Source organism: Schistocerca cancellata, unplaced genomic scaffold (genome assembly GCF_023864275.1).
Source record: "Schistocerca cancellata isolate TAMUIC-IGC-003103 unplaced genomic scaffold, iqSchCanc2.1 HiC_scaffold_1169, whole genome shotgun sequence".
Lineage (NCBI taxonomy): Eukaryota > Metazoa > Arthropoda > Insecta > Orthoptera > Acrididae > Schistocerca > Schistocerca cancellata.
This window is the reverse complement of record NW_026047168.1, coordinates 196149-217039: the sequence shown is the minus strand read 5'-3', so window position 1 is coordinate 217039 and position 20891 is coordinate 196149. Positions and strand designations below refer to the sequence as shown.

Genomic DNA, 20891 nt, shown 5'->3' with positions numbered 1-20891 from the left:
AGTGCTGTAGAGCAATGAGACGCATGTCAACACAAGCACCGAAGTCAACATTACCTTCCTGCAATTGGGCCAAATGGCGGTGAATCGAGGAAGTACAGTACATACTGACGAAACTAAAATGAGCTCTAACACGGAAATTAAGCGTTTCCGGACACATGTCCACATAACATCTTTTCTTTATTTGTGTGTCAGGAATGTTTCCTGAAAGTTTGGCCGTACCTTTTTGTAACACCCTATATAACAGAGACACTGCACAACACTATAGTTTTTTGGAAGTGAGAAACTAAACATAAGCGAGCAAAAGCTACGTTTTTTCGGTCGGAGGAAACGAAAACCTCTGTGAGACTGCTTGAATTTGCACGTGAGACGACCTGATTGGCTAACTACAATGCTAATTAACTGGAAAACGGCGAAACGCATCGAATTTTCTCTTAATAATTATTTCTCAGAACAACCTCCTCTGAAACACCCTTTCAAAATTTTCAAACTGTTTCTGACCATCATACATATATAAAATAGATGTATGTGTGTGTGTTCCATATCCATAAACCACTGGATTGATTTCAGCCTAACTTGGTACACATAATACTGTTGTCTGGAAACAAATACTGCGGGGTATGAAACACCTCGCTCCACTAGGGGTGAGAACGAAAAGGACTGGTAATGCTTGACATCTAGGCTGAATTAATGACTGGTGTGTTGTGTGGATAGCGTCAGAATGGGTTCCAGAGGCTATACATGCCGACGGGCATAGCTGAGCTGAGAGATGGAGGAGGTGAATAGGAGGAGGAAGGATAAGGAGGTGGACAGAGAAAGATTGTGGAAGAGATGAAGAGATTGAGGGGTGAGAGGGAGATGGCCAGAGAGAAGGGAGAGGAAGTGATAGACAGACAGAAGAGGGAGGGGATGCACAGAGATGGGGAGATGTAAAGGTGGGCAGAGAGAATGGGTGGAAGGAGATAGGCAGAGAGACAGGGAGGAGAAGATGGACTAATAGAAGCCTGGAAAAACAAATAACCGTACAAAGCCGAGTTCTCTGTTGGTAAATAAATAAACTAAATGTGCCAAACTCCAGTGTGCTTTGTAATCCATATTAAACTGTCTCTAAGAATAAGGTGTTTATTCTTAATTTTCATGTTGCCTGTTCTTCTGGGGTTAATGTTGTGTAGTGAACCATATAAACTCAAGGCATGAGTGCGTCAGGGCACCACATGGCCTCAAAGCTCTATCAATTTCGTAAGAATGGCTCTGAGCACTATGGGATTTAACATCTGAGGTCATCAGTCCCCTAGAACTTAGAACTACTTAAACCTAACTAACCTAAGAACATCACAAACATCCATGCCCGAGGCAGGATTCGAACCTGCGACCGTAGCGGTCGCACGGTTCCAGACTGTAGCGCCTAGAACCGCTCGGCCACCACGGCTGGCAATTTCGTAAGAAAATGGCAGCAGCTTTCTGCACTTTCGCCATTTCCACAGTGACGTTTCGGAGCTTTGCGTAGAAGTTTTGTCCGCATGCAGTCTACATAAATTCACATCACGCAATAACTTTAATTCCTGATATCTACGACACCTTCATGTTGTGTATGCCGTGCACACTCCTGCTTTTTAACACAACAGTTGTGTCCACAGGGATGTAAAGATACGTTACTGGTTGGACGACTAGTTAGGCACGCTATCGCATCTCGACTAGCCCGCTAAATCATCCGATCATATTCTCACAGAAGATGTCTAGGACAGGCATGTGAAACGTGGCAGTCAACATCCCAGAAATTCGGAAGCTCCGTGGGATCTAGCGAGTGACTCCAGCTGGAGACGGTCGTTCTGGACAAACCTGTCAACTCCCTGCGTCGTCGAACGCAGGCCTTCATCAGTGGTACGGGCAGTGTGCTGTGCTGCGGTATTGGGGCGATCGCTACTCGAAGGTCACTAATATTTTGTCTGATGTCCTGAACTGACATCAATAGAAGTTTGTCCTCAAGATTAGTGTTGATTATGAAACATAATGCGTGCTTTATCAGTAGACATTGCTCTTTTCCTCTCGTGTGCTTATTAGTTAGTTCTAAGTTATTGTTTCTTATATTCTTTGATTAGGAGAGAGTCGTCAGCTTCGACACAACCTCCAGTCACCTGCGTGAGATTTTCTTGACAGTATACATTAACGAGCACATCACACTTTATGTGACATTAAGAGACTTGCTCAAACATTCTCGAGTTATCAGGCGAGACCTGCCGTCATGTTGTCGCAACATTTGGGCAATTTTCTCACTCGCCATGCTCAACTGAAGCGACCAATAGGAAACTCATCGAAAGCTGCATCAAGACAACGGCACAGCTTGGCTCACAACTCGAGAAGACTTTATCACAGGAATTCGCCGAGAGGGCCTGCAACCAAAGGAACATACAAATGTGATACTCACCACTTTTATTCAGGTGCCGCTGACGAAAATTCCAGTCGTGCTGGTCGGCACATCCTCTCCTGGCACTTACAGCTTTCATGATTTGGCGAAGAGCGCGTAGTAACTGCGAGAGAACAGGACGCCTCAGGTGATCCGTTGCCAGTGTTTCTTCGTTCCAATCCGTATCGTCCAACCTTTCAAAATAAAATGGAGAGTGACTTGCTGTAGCAAATGTTAATCTAAAACAAACATTTTGACGAGGGGACTCGATACAGCTGTCAGAATTGGAACAAATACATGTTTGCCATCAGATGTACAAATTTATCAGATTTTTTCTTTATCCTCTGCCGGTTTCGGTCGTAGCGACCATCTTCACAGGAAGACTATGTCAACAAAACAAACGAACAATGTGTACGCAAGATAAAAGAAATGAGTTGTCAAGTTGAACAACCTAAACATGAGGAAGTACTTATGAAAGAGCTGTACCTAAAATGGATATTCAGTTCAACTTTCCACAGGATAAACTGAAAACCACTACTCTTCAAATGCCTACAGAACGACATATAACAGTCCATGATCAGAATATCAACCGTGATTGAGTTCACTATAATAAAACGAATCGATCATTAACATACCAACGCAAGGACACCTCTGTTTATATAAGTACCTCAAAGAACTTTTATACCAGAAATCTAGATACCTTATAATACTCGGTTTGTGTTATACACAAAGATATATATTCACAAGCTGCGACATCGTCGCGAAAAACACAGTGACCCGTATATTGAATAAGTTTCCTTCAATTTCCGTCTATGGTCACAATTTTTTTTCTGTTTAACAGATTACCGGTTTCGGTCTTTAATGACCATCATCAGATCTGCAGCAAAAATGGGACAAATATAAATACACTCGCAAACTGTATACAGCTTAAGAACAATACGTAGAGCATATTGAAAAGTAGTGCTGACAAAATTTACATTTGTGCCCTTTAAATGTAAAGAGGCATACCTGTCTCATAAAATCAAAGTCCTAATGCACTGCAGCCATAGTGGCATAGTCAACTATTAAATGTGGAATCATCACCTGCATCGTCAAATACATACAAATCACATCACATGCACAAGTCATGTTGTCAGTAAAACTACTGTTTAAAACTAGCTGCCGTACAGTAGCTGCCAGATGTTTGTGTAGTAAGTTGAACAGATGTCGCTAATGTCAGCATACACTGTTTTTCAATAATTAATTGAAACAGCGAAAATAAAAGGGGGGGATAGCACAGTTAAAATCTGTAATAAGCTCATAAAGTATAAAAAGTGTTACAGTACTAAAAAGCAATAAAAAGAACACGACAAAAGTAATATTGTTAAAAAGACGAAGAGTTAAAAACAGTGGTTGACATGTGCTCTAGGGCCAATATTCTGGGCAATAACATAAATATTAAACACCGTTGATATTGCACCGAGTAATATAAACAACATAAAACAAATCGCTAAATGAGTCATAAATGAAAGGAAATATAGTTCTGCACATAATCAGCGCCCCCTGTTAGCGCTAACTCTAGAATTCCGCACAGGCGGGAAGTGGTTGGAGGAACGTGACCGGCAGAGGGCTCCTCGTGCCCTGAGGTACTTTGTTGCAAGCAGAGTATGATGAAATACCACAACAGTGGATGATTTACATCATCTGAGTAGTGCAGTCAATGAAATGAATAAAGAAGGAACAAGAACCTACTAGAGTCATGCGTAAAACGTATGGAAACAAAGTAAATGTGTGATATACTCAATACTAGGAGAACTTACGAACACACTATAAATAACAGAGGCGTGGAGTGACTAGGGTAAAACATTGTCAAATAAAGCAAAGTAGGCATTGGGCACAAAATCGCTCTGCCAGTTAAGCAGTTTATCCGGTTCTCTATTTTTTGCTCTATAAATTTCAAGTTTCTCCAGCAAATTAAGAGTAAGGCCCTTTTTCCACCCTGTGAAGAATACGCATACAGCTCTCAATGCTCCCTATGGAATTACCAGTATCAGACAAATGCTGTCCCAAAGCCGTTTTGTTTCGTGGCTGTGAGTGTTCATTGAACCACAATTTAAAAGAGCGACCTGTTTGACCTATATAATATTTGTCACAGTTACTGCAGTCGATCCTATATACTCCAGAGCCATCAAATTTATCATAGTTCCCTTTCAACTTATGTTTAATTCGTATTTTTATAGTGTTATTGACCTGAAAGCCACATCTGACATCAGACGTTTTTAAACGTTTTTCTATTTGCAGGGACATTTTGCCGTTAAATTTCATGGGAATAGTTTTTATTCTATCTTTGCCGGTTCTCTTTTGTGTGTGGGTGTGTGTGTGCCTGCTGTTTGTTAAACGTTTCTTTAGTTTTACTGACAACATGACTTGTGCATGTGATGTGATTTGTATGTATTTGACGATGCTGGTGCTGATTCCGCATTTAATAGTTAACTATGCCACTGTGGCTGCAGTGAATTAGGACTTTATTTTTATGAGACAGGTATGCTCTATGTATTGTTCTTAAGCTGTATTCAGTTTGCAAGTGTATTTATATTTGTCCCATTTTTGCTGCAGATCTGATGATGGTCATTAAAGACCGAAACCGGTAATCTGTTAAACAGAAAAAAATTGTGACCATAGACGGAAATTAAAGGAAACTTATTAAAAGATATATATGGTCAACCATCAATAAAATACAAACTGTGATGTCTGTCTCTAAAAGAACATAACATTTACAATGCGTCTGGGTTGTTAACAGCATGAAGAAATATAGTAGCCAGAAGAAACGATATACTGAAAAACATCTACTAAAGAACACCTCTTGTATACACTTACCTTCAGTAGGCGCAAAAGAAAAGTATACATCTCTTTACAGTCCAGAATAATATACGTCATCGAAACAGCTCAGTTAACAGTTATTGATGCAATATTATCTAAGGAAACCTTTATGTGAGGGATTCGTTACCAAGTCACATTTAATTTATTAATATAGGACAGCACAACCAACTGGCCGCTGGCGGCTAAGAAACGCCGGGACTGGCGACAGACATGCACCCATTTAAATGCTACCCTACCTATCAACTCCCCCAAGTTCTGGTCAGCCTTCCGTCGCCTTACCGGGACTAAACCCCCCTTCCCCACTACTATCCTCTTCACCATGATGATCACCCCTTCCCTGACTCCCTTAGTAAGGCCAATAACTTTGCCTCTTACCTGTCCGATGTGTTTTCGATCCCCGATGACCCCCAGTTCGATTACTCCGTCTTCCCGGATGTCCGCGATCGAACTGGCACCTCTGTCCCTCCCCTCGCACCTGGTTTCCAGTACTTGGACAACATTGCACACACAGAACTCAATGCCCCTATCACTACACAGGATCTCATTGCTACACTCCGCACAAAACGCAACACCGCTCCTGGTCACGATCGTGTCACCTACCGGCACCTTGTAAGTAGGCTGTTTATGTTTTCTTATTGGCAACGTTACATAGCGCTCTGTATGAAAATCACTGGCTGTGCTGTGTGCAGTCTGTGGCTAGTTTGCATTGTTGTCTGCCATTGTAGTGTTCGGCAGCTGGATGTTAACAGCGCGTAGCGTTGCGCAGTTGGAGGTGAGCCGCCAGCAATGGTGGATGTGGGGAGAGAGATGGCGGAGTTGTGAAATTTGTAAAAATGGATATTATGAACTGCTGTATACATTATGACTGTTAAGGTAAATAAGGTTTGTTCTCTATCAAAATCTTTCATTTGCTAACTATGCCTATCAGTAGTTAGTGCCTTCCGTAGTTTGAATCTTTTATTTAGCTGGCAGTAGTGGCGCTCGCTGTATTGCAGTAGTTCGAGTAATGAAGATTTTTGTGAGGTAAGTCATTTGTGAAACGCATAGGTTAATGTTAGTCAGGGCCATTCTTTTGTAGGGATTTTTGAAAGTCAGATTGCATTGCGCTAAAAATATTGTGTGTCAGTTTAAGCACAGTCTTCTATAATTTTTCTAAGGGGATGTTTCATATGGCGACCCTGCCAGGATACCTCACTGGAATCTTCTGATGTTTTCTTGTAGTTTGTGTATTTAGTGTAGCTTTTGTTTATTGCTAGCACGTAATTATAGAGAGAATTTCCTGGGTAGTTGTGGTTTTTCATTGTTGCACAGTAAAACAGTTGTGGCATGCATGTAGATTTGCACCAAGTATTTCGCAGCTGCGCTTGCAATTAACTAGATATTATTTTCAGTGCTATGTTAATGTGTTCCCCTATTTTTTCTCTTCAAATTGTGTTTTTCTGTGTTGTCGTGTGAAATATTGTGACAATAATGGCGTGTGAAAAACGTAATACTAGGCCCCAAAGTAAACTGAGAAATGACAGTGAAGACGAAAGTAGTGTGTTAGCGCCACCGTGTAATGAATTAACTAATGTTCAACATATTAATTTGGTAATTGTGCATAGGGAAATGGAGCGGGCGGCAAACAATGGCGTAGGCAGTGAAACAATTAGTGAACAGGGAAGCATTATCGATCGATCGCTCGGCAACAGCTCGCCTCAAGAATCCAAAATGATAGGACACAATTTTGCAAATACTGTAGATTCAGGTTTTGCGTCCTCACCGTTCTCTCAAATAAGTCAAGACACATTTTCTGCTTGTCAAAATGTGAATGTTGCCGGTGCAAATGCACTGCCGAAAAGCGTAGAGGAACAGATTCCAGACACTAATGCATTGTTATTACAGTTAATGCAACAAATGCGACAAAGGCTACAAAAGTTAGACACAACGCTTGAACAAAATCAGAAACAAATGGGACAAAATCTCCAGAAGTTAGACACGATGGAACAGAATCTTCAAAAGTTAGACACAATGGAACAACACCAGAGACAAACACAGCAACAGTTAGACACAGTGAAACAAAATCTTAAAAAGTTAGACACAATGGAACAAAATCTTCAAAAGTTAGACACCACACTTGAACAAACACGTGAAGATTTAACTACTGAGTTACATAACATCGAATCGAAATGTCAAAAAGTCTGTAATGACGTAAAAACACAACTTTGTGAGCATTTCCAACCTATTTTTTCGCGGCATGAAAATGCATTACAGAATCACGAAGCAGCCATAAAAGAACTGCAGACTATTATTCATGAAAATCATGAGACCTTGCAAGCTAAAATTGACTCAGTTGCATCTGCCGATTCGGTTACGCAACTTGCAAAAACTGAAGAAAACTTAAAGGACACAGTAGATACGATTTCAACACAAATGGACATTCTGAAACTTGGTTCAGAAAAACACACTGAGGAAATAAGTACACTATCGGAGAAAGTAGCCGAACTTTCGGATCAGTTCACTAACTTATCTACGAAGGTAGATGATAATCTGAATGACACAAAACCAGTAGTCTTTAATGACACAGAAGAGTGCGAACAAATTAGGAAAGTGAAACAAAATCTGAATCAAATTAATACGCAACACCAAAGAGAAATCCGCGAAGTACAAGATCAGCTGACACAGGTAATACAAGAATTACGTATTTCAGAGGACACTCGCGCTCCAATACAGGAAGAGGGACATAGGAATACGGAACAGCCACAAAATAATAACACAGGGCACTTTGGAAATTATGAAAGAAATTGGCAAGGTACACCGAATTTTGAGATGGAACCGCCGAAACAACGTAACAATGACCGACATGCGACTCGCCGACATGATGATTTTGACTATATTTTGTTCATTACTACACGTAAATTCAAAACGTTTAAGAATTCTGGCAACGACATTCATCCACAAGCGTGGCTCCATCCATTCTCTCATTGTTTTCCTCCCAACTGGTCATTGGAGCACAGGTTAGAAATTATGTGTGGCTACCTGGAGAATGAACCAGCTGTAGGAATGCGATCGGTCATTCACGATTGTCACAGTGAAGGAGAATTTTACCATGCGCTCCTCTCAGCATATTGGTGTCAAGCTACACAAGACCGAGTAAAACATAGCATCATAATGATGAAACATTTCGAACAATCTGAATTTTCCAGTCTTGCGAAATATTTTGAAGACATGTTGCATAAGAACCAATATCTTTCAAACACATACAGCCCTTCAGAACTCATCTGCATTTGCTTAATGAAATTGCCTGAACATTTAAGAAATATTATTTTGGTAGGGCGTTGCAAAGACGACATTGAAGCTTTTCAGGGACTCTTACAAGAATTAGAAATTGACACAGACAGTCACGGGATGCGAAAACAGGAAAACAATCACTACAGGTCACATCCGTCACAATTCCGTGACGATAGAAACAATAACTGGACACAACAATTCTATTCTTACAACGTAAATCGTGACCAAAAGAGACACCACCCGTATAACAACCACTGGCAGAGTAATAGTTACAGAGAGAGATCGCATTTCCGTAGTAATGACTATCACAGAGACAATCAGAGAAACAGACAATATAGGAACCAAAATAATTATTATCACGGGAGACAGAATAACTTGAGACGCAACAGTCCACCGTGCAGTGATAATTCAGGGAGAAATTCTCCACCACTTAACCGACAGGAAAGAAACTATGCAATCTACCGACATGACAACAGACGATGTGATCGTAACGACAGACGTGAATTTCATCAGAACTGGCAGGATTTAAACAGGGCTGGGCCATCTCGGCAAGGCGAATTTGTAGAAGTTAGGTCTCCAAATCCCAGTAACGACGCGCGCCAACAAAGGAACAGACAATGACACGCACCGCAGGCAGCTGCGTGCGCCGGCTGGCTCAGGGAAAAATAGCATACACGCTAACCTTTAAAAAAATTTTAGCATTCCTTACCGACGTATACAACATGATAATTGCTTTGAAGTCGAAACTCTGCGCACTATATAGAGTAAAGGTTTACACCACATTTCACATGTAAAACCGTTTATTGATAGATAATCTGCTTTTTAACTTTGTCTTTGCCATAAAACGTTTCACTTCACATTACTAGTATGCTTTAGAAACTGTTACCATGCAACAATGTTTGAAGTTAAATATCCAGTCAAGAACCAAGAGAACTTATTTAAACAGAAATTATGAGTGCGTTGTTATAGTGAACAGACGACACAATGTTGTTATTTGTACATTCTTGCTTGTTAGTCGCACGATTACGTAACGACTATAAGACTCACATACTTAGAACATTTAGCAGTACTGCTAATGAGATTCTAATGCAACATTTTGGTTTACTTGAAAATACATTCTGGATTTAAGGTACTTTCTGTGAGATACCAGATGAGACAGTGGTTGGTTTATGTGACAGCTACACGATTTTATCACGATGCTACTAATGAGTGACAATTTACAATGTTGCTTTTGCGGTGTTTCTGTTTCATATCTGCACAGTTTTTCTGTATTATTCTGGAAAGTAAAACATGTTTTAGTAGTAACTTTTGTGGTATAGCTACAATGAGGCAGCCTCTTTCGGAGCACAACAATATGTTACAGCACAGTACGTTCTTCATCACAACAATAAGCGTAATAACTAAGATATCTATACGCAAAGCAATTCACTTTTGTTTATCATGAGGTAAGTACATTGACTTCTGCAGAACTTAGCTTTCGGAGGACGATAACTACGACATTTCCACAGAGTTTATCTTACAACAAGACGCAAAGTTTAGCGCTACAGTACACGTATTTGAGTGATTAATTTTATACTTAAATTTATTTTTAAAGATATTTGAAGTACAATGACACAAAGGTTTTCCGTTATACATTTCATTCCATTGCTGTAATCTGTAACACCTGAGGGTATAATTACATTAATCCTCAGGGGGGTACACGCTTACTTTGTGTATCATGTGTTTGGCAAGCACAAGGAGCCCTAGCTAATATGGTATTTGCTTATACAACTTTACACATCAGTACCATATTTCTCTAACACATAATTACACAGCTATCTGATCATTTAACTGAGAGAGACAAACTTTTTTACTACGGCAGTGACACATGTTTACGTAATTACACCGTTGGATAACTTCACACTTACAAAATTGTATTTTGTCTGTACTTTGTGAACTGTTCATATTTTTTTGGACCCATTGTGATATGAGAGCTTTCAATGATATATTTGGTATGAGATCACGATTTTTAAAGTATGTTTGAGGCAGATGACACTTTTGACATGAGCAGAGAATTTTTTTTAGGTATTGAAATTATTGGAGGAAGCTACGACGATTTTGAGAGTTGACTGAAGTGTTATGATGTTATTATTACAATGACTATGTGTATTATGCTATTGCGGTATGTTTATGATCAATAAGCTGATGCTATATGAGTTATTTGATTATGCTACGTATGTTATGATGAAATATTGAAGAAGTGTCGACGAATAAGGTAAGGAATAATGAGTAGTGGTTAGGGACTCTGGTTTGGGAAAAAGGTTGTTGGAAACAAAGAATCGTACTTTAAGAGTTATGAAATGTATGTAAATGCGTGAATGTATTACAATGCTGACGAAAATTTTTTGGGCACTGTCATATCAATAGGATTTTGTTTCTACAGATTTGTAACCCAAATTCTTGACCTGTGAAATATTTTTATATGAGACTGTCACTGTAGCGGAAACTGCCGTCGTAAATATTTCAGCAAGAAAGGTAAGTGGCCTTGGTGTAATGCGTTTTGGGCGCCCAGCTGAGAGGTAAATGTCTGACAAAAGAAAGCCATTAGGTGCAAAAAAAAAAAAAAAAAGAAAGATGAGGCCATTATCCTCGCTATTGACATTTCCTTGTTGAAAGCATACTGTGGAGCTCTTAATTTATGATATTTACTAAAATGCCTAATATCATGTTTCTAGCTGCAGCAGCATTGGTTAAAATAAAATTTAATACATGTACTAATATAAATATTTTATGCCTACAGATCCAGTAAATAATTTTATGATCTATTCAAAAAACGAAGGAGCATAAAAAGACGTTTCCCTTCACAGGAATTGCATACGGAATTTTCTTTTCAACTACTTGGTAATATTTTTCGTAGAATAAGTTGTGGTGCACCACTTTAATTACATAGACATTAAGATGTGAATATACATTTCCCTTGTCTGCATTATTGTCTTTAGTGTAATGTTTTTTTCTGCTTGAGCTATGTCATGTTTAGATATAAGTTATTTCTGCTGCTGTTTGCCAGGCATAGTGTTACTGAATTTGAGTTTGTGTTACTCTTCTAAGCCAGTTTACTACTGATTTATTTTTCTTGTTTGCTGCACAGTGCCTTATATTAGTTGTAATATTGTTGCTTACTTTGCCAATTTGCATTTTTTTGTCACTGCAGTTTGCGTTAATTGTTTTGTGCTGCTGCATTGCCTCGTCCCTTAGTTTAGCATCTGAGCTCAGTAGATTTAAGTTAGCTTAAGAGGGGGTAGCCTATAAGAAAATGAGTTGCGATGAATTTGAAGAAATGCACTGAGAGGTTAAACGAGAAAAATACAGAAGGCATGTTTGGATAGGATTTTTTTGGTGGAAGCAAAGGTTGAAATAAGACAAACGATCTATGGAATTAAGTTTTGGGTTGGACTGCAGTACCAAATGTTACACTGAAAACAAACCCTGTCCTTTCCTTTTGTGTTATCCCACTATGTTTTTGTGTACCCTTGTGTATTTTTTTTCTTCCTGTCTCTGTGTAGTTTCATAGAATTTTTTCTTCTTTTAATATTAAGCTACATTCACTATGATGAGGAATACTGTTCTCCTCAAATATAATTGGCATTAATAATATGTTATTTAACTTGTAAAGATGTTTAGACATTATTTATTCTGTTTTGTTTTAATGCTCATGTGTGAAGTTGATGTTTCAATAATTATTCTGATCTTTTATATATTTATTTATGTCATAATTCCTGTAACACTGATGTATATGTCTATTTCTATTCTTTTGTAAAGCCTGTTTTACTACAAATGTTATCTGTATTGTTATGTTCTTTAATGATGTATTTTGTACCTTTGTTACTGTATTCTTATGTTATAAAATTGTAATTGACACCAGTTCATCAAATTAAGTAACTTGTAAGTTACATTTCACTGCACACGTTTCTGTTGGTCATAGTATATGGACAATATGTGAGAAGTAGGGACTGATAGTGTTTGCACATGTGTTAATAATTCAGCAAGGGACTGGATAACAGCATTGCTGGTTCTAAGGACAATTCCACAAACTTTGTGAGTGCACAAGTGGTGGTTATGGACTTGCTATATTATCCGCAAGACTCTTCGATGGTGATTGTGCACCTGCACAGTCACAACAGATGGCTGCTGGCCATCTCCACAAGGACTACAGTGGGTCAGCATCTTTGATGGCATACACATAATGGTACCATTATCTTTACAAGGACTACAGTGGGTCTGCACCTCTGGTGGCCCACCAATATCACAATCTCTACCAGGACTACAGTGGGGTCTACTCTGTGATGACCTACCTACCAATATTCTTCATAACTTCGACTGACTCTGCTGTGGGTTTGCTCTGTTGTGGCCCATTACCTGTCTGCATGTCAAGAGTCAGCACTGTCTTTCCGTTGGAAGGGCAACACTACTTCTTCAAGACTGCATGGAAATCGACTACTTCTGTGTGCAATTTTTTTAGTAATGAGACTTTGTAAAAACAAAAACTGTAATTACTACTATGATGAATGATCAGGACAGTCTTTATGGACTGTGAGAAAATTTTAGCTTTTGACCAACATTGTATCAATAAGTGTGTGCATTTGATTTCTTTGTTACTGTAATTATGAAAAATTTTATCAAATCATTATTGGCCACTGCCCAAAACAATTTGTAAAATTTTTTGTTGGGAGCAGGGGGGCTATGTAAGTAGGCTGTTTATGTTTTCTTATTGGCAACGTTACATAGCGCTCTGTATGAAAATCACTGGCTGTGCTGTGTGCAGTCTGTGGCTAGTTTGCATTGTTGTCTGCCATTGTAGTGTTGGGCAGCTGGATGTTAACAGCGCGTAGCGTTGCGCAGTTGGAGGTGAGCCGCCAGCAATGGTGGATGTGGGGAGAGAGATGGCGGAGTTGTGAAATTTGTAAAAATGGATATTATGAACTGCTGTATACATTATGACTGTTAAGGTAAATACATTGTTTGTTCTCTATCAAAATCTTTCATTTGCTAACTATGCCTATCAGTAGTTAGTGCCTTCCGTAGTTTGAATCTTTTATTTAGCTGGCAGTAGTGGCGCTCGCTGTATTGCAGTAGTTCGAGTAATCAAGATTTTTGTGAGGTAAGTGATTTGTGAAAGGTATAGGTTAATGTTAGTCAGGGCCATTTTTTTGTAGGGATTTTTGAAAGTCAGATTGCGTTGCGCTAAAAATATTGTGTGTCAGTTTAAGCACAGTCTTCTATAATTTTTCGAAGGGGATGTTTCAACCTTCGTGAAGCTCCTGTCTCTTTGCTCTCCACCCTGGCCAGGCTCTACAATGTAGTCCTGTCCACTGGTTACTACCCCGACCTGTTGAAAACCTCCCTTATCCTAATGTTCCTTAAACTTGGTAAACCGCCGTCCGCTGTCTCCTCCTACCGTTCCATCAGCCTTACCTCGGTCTGCAGCAAGGTTCTGGAATCTATCCTCACCCGACGCATCCACCAGCATCTCCGCCAGCACCATCTCCTTCCCGTTACCCAGTGTGGCTTTCGGCCGTCCTTCTCTTCCGACGACCTTCTCCTTCACCTCACTCATCTCCTTTCTGACCAGCTTAATTCCCGTCGCTCCGCAATCTTCCTCTCCCTGGACCTCGAACGAGCTTATGACCGCGTATGGCATTCCGATCTCCTCTTCAAGCTCCAAACCTTCGCCCTTCCCATTAACTATGTCTGTCTGATCGGCTCCTTTCCCTCCCGCCGTCGTTCCTCTGTCACCATCCATAACACAGATTCCTACATCTTCTCCCCTCCGCCGGTGTGCCCCAAGGCTCCGTCCTCTCCCCCCTTCTGTACCCCCGTCCACCTTCTCCAGTTTGCCGATGACACCGCCTTCCTTGCCCTTGCCCCCACCTTGCAGCGCTCCCAACACCTTCTCCAATACCTTCTTGACCGGTTCACCGCTTGGTGCAACCAGTGGTTGCTCAAGGTCAATCCCTCCAAATCCCAGGCGATCATTGTAGGCAAAACCACCCCTTCCTTCCGCCTCCTTGATTTCTATCTCACCATCTATGGCCGTCCTATCGCCCTCACTCCCACCCTTAAGTACCTTGGCGTCACCCTCGACCGTCGCCTCTCCTGGACTCCCCATCTCCGGACAATCCAAGCCAAGGCACGCTCCCGACTCCATGTCCTCAAGCTCCTTTCCGGCTGTACATGGGGTCTGGACCCCTCCACCATCCTCCACACCTATAAATCCCTCATCCGCCCTATCCTTTGTTACGCCCATCTGGCCTGGATCTCTGCCCCCCTACCTTTTATAAATCCCTCCAAATCCTTGAACGCCATGCTCTCCGCCACGCCCATCGCATCTGTCTCCCCTCCCCCACACGGATTCTGTACGATCTCATCCCCTTCCCCCACCTCCTCCTTTTCCTTGAAAGGATACGGATCCTGTACACCTCCTGCAAACTCGATCCTCCTCATCCACTTGTCTCACCCATCCTCTCCCACCCCCACCTGCTGCCGCACCTGTATTCCCACGTCCCACCTGGTCTTCATCTCTCCACCCTCCTTACCCTCTCCCAAGGTGGCTTTCGCAAGCTCCCCCTCCCTGATGATGTCCTCCTCCCCTCCATCTACCCCTATTATCAATTTTGATCCTCCCCCCACTTCCTGTGTGCTTTCCTTTCGGCACCCTCCCTCCCTTCTCTTTCCTTTTTCTCCATCTCCCTCCCTCCGCCCCTCTTCCCCCAGGCTTCCCCTCACCCTTCCTCCCTCCCCCTCTCTCCCCTGCCCATGGCATCTCTGCTCTCCCCTCTCCCTCTCCAACCCCCCCCTCCTCCTCTCTTGGCAGGTCCCCGGACTCGTACACGGTTAGTGAACATTCACGCACCGGAGATCAACGCCTTGTGTTCTGTGTGTGCCATCGTTTTGTGCTTAAGTGGTTCAGTGTTATTCGTTTTGTGCACCTACGTTCACATGTGACAATTTTCGTCTCTGTATGTGTCCAAGTGTCTGAACAATTTTATCTTGGACTCTACGCCCGTGAACGGCACCTTGTATTTTAAAAAGTGTTTGTGTCCGTTTATATGTCCACCATCTTATTATCTCTAATTGTCTTCATTTGTATCTTTGTGTTTCTCTGAGGCCAAAGAGCGGCGTAGTAAGCTGCTGCAGGCCTGCCTGTAAACGGGTTTCAAAATAACAATAAAGAAAAAAAAACTGGCCGCTGTTGAAACGAGTACATGACAGTAGTTATTTATATATTGGGAATCAAGATGTTTCATATTTTAAATATCATCTCCTAGTAATCGATTTGTGTTACAGAAAAGACAAAATATTGTCACATTAATAAAAATAAGTTGAGGAAATTAAATCAGCCCTCTCGCTGAATATGAGAAATTTTATCTATAAATGTATTTAAAAAACAAATGTGTAAAAATTATATGAAATATATAAATTACATCTATCTCTTAAAGAACGTGTAATATTAGCACTGCACTTAATCTAGACCTCTAACATCACACATCCTAGATCTTAAGCACTGCCTAATTAGACCTCAAGCACGACATAATCGAGACCTTGCCTCTGCACAGTCTTGCTCCAGGCATCTCGTGACTCAGAATTGGGGAAATTTCTCAGTTAGATATCGGCGATCACACTGTGTGGATATCAAGTAGTACAAGTACTTCAACTTCATGCTGAGCTGTGCTCTCCTTGCTCTGGCGCATCGCCAGTGGGGGGGGGGGGGGGGGGGGTCTCAGTTCTTAGCGTGCGATCGCTGGCGGCTTTTGGGGAGACGGGCCGCACTGGGCAGGGCGCGGGCAGTTTGTGGCAGGCGGCCCGCGTGGACGGCCGCGTTTCGCGAGCGGGACCGATTGTGCGGCGAGCTGTCTAGAGGTGGGGAGCCACGCGCTGTCGCTGTTTGTGTTGCACCTCATCCAAAAGGGCGGCGAGGCGATGCGCCTGGAGCCGTGATGTTCTGCCGTTTGTTTTATCGAGTTCCAGGCTTCTTGTGGTAAAATTGATCATTCCTTGTGCATTGTACGCCCCCCCCCCCCCCCCCGTCCCCGTCCCTTAAATACGACGTGGTGGTTTAAACTGTGGCCTTTGGTCTGTGAAACTGTAGCCGTTGGTATTCAAAGCTGCCTCACGAGACTACTCTTGCTTGCTAGTATGTGCCGGTTGTTTGCCACTTATTTTGCTGCCCGTAAAGTTGCACCGGTGAGATTGCCTCCTAGTAGAGCGACGCTCACTGTTTGACAGTTTGAATCTGCCTGTAGTCGCGTGTGTGTGTTCACCGTTAAATGGTAGATTGTCAACTTGATTTGCAAGTTTGCATCTTGCGGCTTCGTGTCGTGGCTTTCTTGTCGTGTTCCCCGAATTTTCCTGTTGTTGTTAACGTGTAGCGTTGAATGACGGTTTGTTTAAAGGGAAACAACAAGAGGAGCCTCTCAACAGAGCGACGTTGAGTGTTCAGTCAGCGTACAGTTGAAATTTTTGTTATAACCCAATACGTCCGTGATTATTAATTACTTGGCAAGATTACTACCTTTCGACAGAGCTCCGTTGATATTTCCTGTTGTTATTAACGTGCGCCGTTGAATCATACTTTGTTTAACGGCAAGCCGCGAGAAGAGCCTTTCGACAGAGAGCCGTTGAGTGCTTAATCACAGTACAGTTCAATATACTGTTATTATCAATGTTTTGCAGACTCTAGCAGTTGTACTCTGGGCTTGTGTGACTTGGTTGATTACATAGTTTTAGTTTTTTAAAATAGATATATATGTAGCTGTTTAAGCCCCCTTTATGTATGTGTATGTTGGCTTGCAGCAGGTTGGCGACTGATTATTAGCGTTGGCAGCAAGATAACGTAGTTATATATAGATATTGCTGTTTAAACTTTCTTATTTTTAATGTATGTATATGCTGGGTCGCAGCAGGTCTGGTGACTAAGTATTACTGTTGTCAGTAACACCCGCTACTTGTTACTTCAACGATTATGTTATTGTAGTCCTTTATCTATGTCTGTTAATATTTAAAAGGGTAAAATAATTCTGGCCATTTGATAGTCTTACCCTCAGCAGATTTACCAGGTATCTTACGGTCATCTTCTGTAGTATTCTGGGCTTCTTGCTTGGTTGATTAGATTTTTCTAGTTTTAAGTACATACATTTTTCGCAACAGGTCTGAGAACTGACCTCTCATTATTGAGAATTGTGCCCCAGTTGTTGGTTTGATTGTGTAGTGACCATAATTTCGGTATATCCATTTATATCCATTCTTCCGACTTAAGGTTTGGGAACACAAGAAACGTCTGTATTTATGATCATTGCAGGGCCGACATTGGTTTCCGATGTTCTGCACCCAGCCGTGATCCTGTACCCTGTACCTTGGCCGCGCATTTGGGTTGAGAGAGTTGCCTATTCTGAGGCACGCCACTCGCTATCTCTGTCGGAGGCTGTATTGCTCGATCCCCCGCAACTTAGCCTAGCCCTCCCACTCCCACTAATACTTAACGACAAATCCAGACTTGAGTAGGACCATATCAGTAGTAGCAGAGCGTGGTTATTTCCGGGTTACGAGCAGAGTGTGTCGGGTTTCATACGAGCATAGCCACCAGGAGCTGTCCATAGTTGTCATACTTAAAAACTGACCATCTGCGTTATGACCTAACCATTCGTCAACAGTCAACCCACGGGACTGTACCTGAGTTAGTAAATAGGTTGTGGGTTACATTACACGAGCCAATTGTTATTTCTCCTGACATTCTGCGGAAGGTTGACCAAGTTATACCTTTGAGTGAGCAGGCTGTTGACCAGCTCGAGCAGAACTTGAATTTTGTTGGAGAGTACTCTAGTCATTCCGAAAGAAAGGGCAAGAATTTAGGCCCAATTTTGCCATTGGCAGGCCAGAGCAGGTGATCTTATCTCCATGCAAACCGATAAACGGTCCAAGGAAGAGATAGACGAGTTAGCGAGCAGAATTACTGTTACAAGCCAAAGCCAGTACTGTTGCAATAGAGGCAGAATTCGAAGTTATGCATTACCAAACACTCCAGCCAGGCAGTCCCAAACAGCAAGGTGCTGGCATATTGGAGGGAGAGGTGACGGTACAGTTTGCCAGATTGCCGAGCCCACTCATGCATTTGCTCCGAGATGTCACACAGCTCGCCATTGCCAGTATTGACCAAATTCAACATTTTCTCTGGTTGGTCGTGCGTCTCCAGCTGCATGCTGAGACGTTGGGGTTGCTGGAAGCTACCATTCTGCATATGTTGTATCCGCTCAATGTGAGGACCCTGTCTACGATCTTATTGGAATTACTGCAAGAACGACCTACCCTCGCCTACCTCCAACGGACTATGATTACGTCTAAGCTTTCACCTAGAGCCCGCAACGAATTGGCGCGTTGAGGTACCACCTGAGCCGTTAGTGCAATATATCGACCGAGTTCGTACTGCTGAACGAGCCTTAAGTATGGAGGTTGCTGAACAGCGGAGTGTGGAGGTTATTCTGCAGGGGATGAGACCTGAGGATCGATCAAGGGCGTAGTTCGCTGGGAAGCCTACTTCCTACTACCTACTCCCAGTTACCTGAGTTGGCTACCTTTATAGAGGTCCTTCGGGTCGCTGTTGAGCAGAGAGGCCTGAATTTTCGTTTGAGCTAGCACAATTGCCCCATCGGTCGTTAACTGGAGGTCTTTCAGGTGCGGTTCAAAATGGTTCAAATGGCTCTAAGCACTATGGGACTTAACATCTGAGGTCATCAGTCCCCTAGACTTAGAGTTACTCAAACCTAATGACATCACACACATCCATGCCCGAGACAGGATTCGAACCTGCGACTGCAGCAGCAGCGCTGTTCCGGACTGAAGTGCCTAGAACCGCTCAGCCACAACGGCCGGCTCAGGTGCAGATCTGACACCCATCTCGTCAGGAGTTGCCCCGATCACCATGGGGCCAAAAGAGGTCTATGACGCCAAAGGAAACAGGGGGACTATCGTTCTAGGTTACCGAAAGGCTGCGCTCATGTCAGAACAACTAATTCCTCGAAACTTCCCTTTGTCTGTGCTCTACTCATTCAGGAGTCTGTTTGCAGCTTCCTTGACTCTGGGAGCGCTGTGTCCCTGCTCCATCTGGACTGGTATCTTGAATTTCGTAGGATCTTTAAGTTGCCAGCCCGATCTCCCGGTTTTCAGTGGTGTCGAACAGTTAGTGGACAGAGTGCCCCGGAGGGAAAGGTATGGGTCAAGTTGTCTGTGGCGGGTTTTTCCTGGCCGGTAGAGCTACTGTTGGTGAGAAAACTTCCCGTTACCCTGTTGCTTGGTTGCGATTTTATTCAGCACACCGGAATTATCCTTGATGTCAACAGGAGGACCTTTTCCTTTAAATTTTTCCGCGACCAGAAAATAGAGTTTTGTTCGTGTGAGATTAGTCAGTGGCGTCTCGTGCTGGTCAATAAGGTTATATCTGAGTTTCACCTCGTCCACCTCCACAGGCCCCAAGCTCAACAACTATTCGAGGTACTGCAACGTTATCCTGACGGATTGGGAGTAACCCATAGGATAGAGTATAAAGTTTGCTTGGTTGATGATGTCCCAGTGCACCAAACCCCCTATCGGTTATCCCCTCCTAAAATGCAGATCCTACGCCAGAAGGTCGACGCTATGTTGCGTGAAGGGGTTATCAGACCATCAACCTCCCCTTACGCTTCCCCAATGTTCTTAGTCCCGCAGGCTCAGGGACGAGAATACCAGCCTGTTGTCGACTACCGGCAACTCAACCAGGATGAGGTTCTGGATTCCGTTCTCTTTCCTGACCTTCGTAACTGCTTCACCTGGTTTGCCGGCGCTAGGTATTTTGCCGTCCTCGACTTCAATCAGGCTTACCATCAGATTCCGTTGGCGGAAGAGTCCAAAAGGGCTACTGTGCTTTGTACCGACTGGAATCTTTTTGATTTTAAGTGAGTCCCGTTTGGATTGTCGACTGGAACCGCTGTTATATCTCGCCTGTTGGACAGTGTTTTTGGTGACATCAAGTTTGAATTCCTTTATAATTATTTGGATGATGTAGTCGTCTTCAGTAAGACCTTTGACGAACATTTAAATCATTTGGAATCCGATCTGGAGAGACTGCAGGGTGCTGGTCTGACGGTTAAACCGTCCAAGATCGCCTTGACCAGAGAACAAATTTCCTTCAAATGGTTCAAATGGCTCTGAGCACTATGGGACTCAACTGCCGTGGTCATAAGTCCCCTAGAACTTAGAACTACTTAAACCTAACTAACCTAAGGACAGCACACAACACCCAGCCATCACGAGGCAGAGAAAATCCCTGACCCCGCCGTGAATCGAACCCGGGAAC

At 42.5% G+C, this 20891-nt stretch overlaps 1 protein-coding gene across 1 annotated transcript in view; it reads right to left on the bottom strand.

Moving 5' to 3' along the window:
- The window catches only part of LOC126160953 (uncharacterized), a 229435-nt gene that overhangs the window by 147370 nt on the left and 61174 nt on the right, over window positions 1–20891 (bottom strand). The window contains exon 3 of the mRNA XM_049916944.1: window positions 2423–2595. Coding sequence (XP_049772901.1) covers window positions 2423–2595 — 173 coding nt within the window. The remainder of the gene's footprint in view (window positions 1–2422; window positions 2596–20891) is intronic.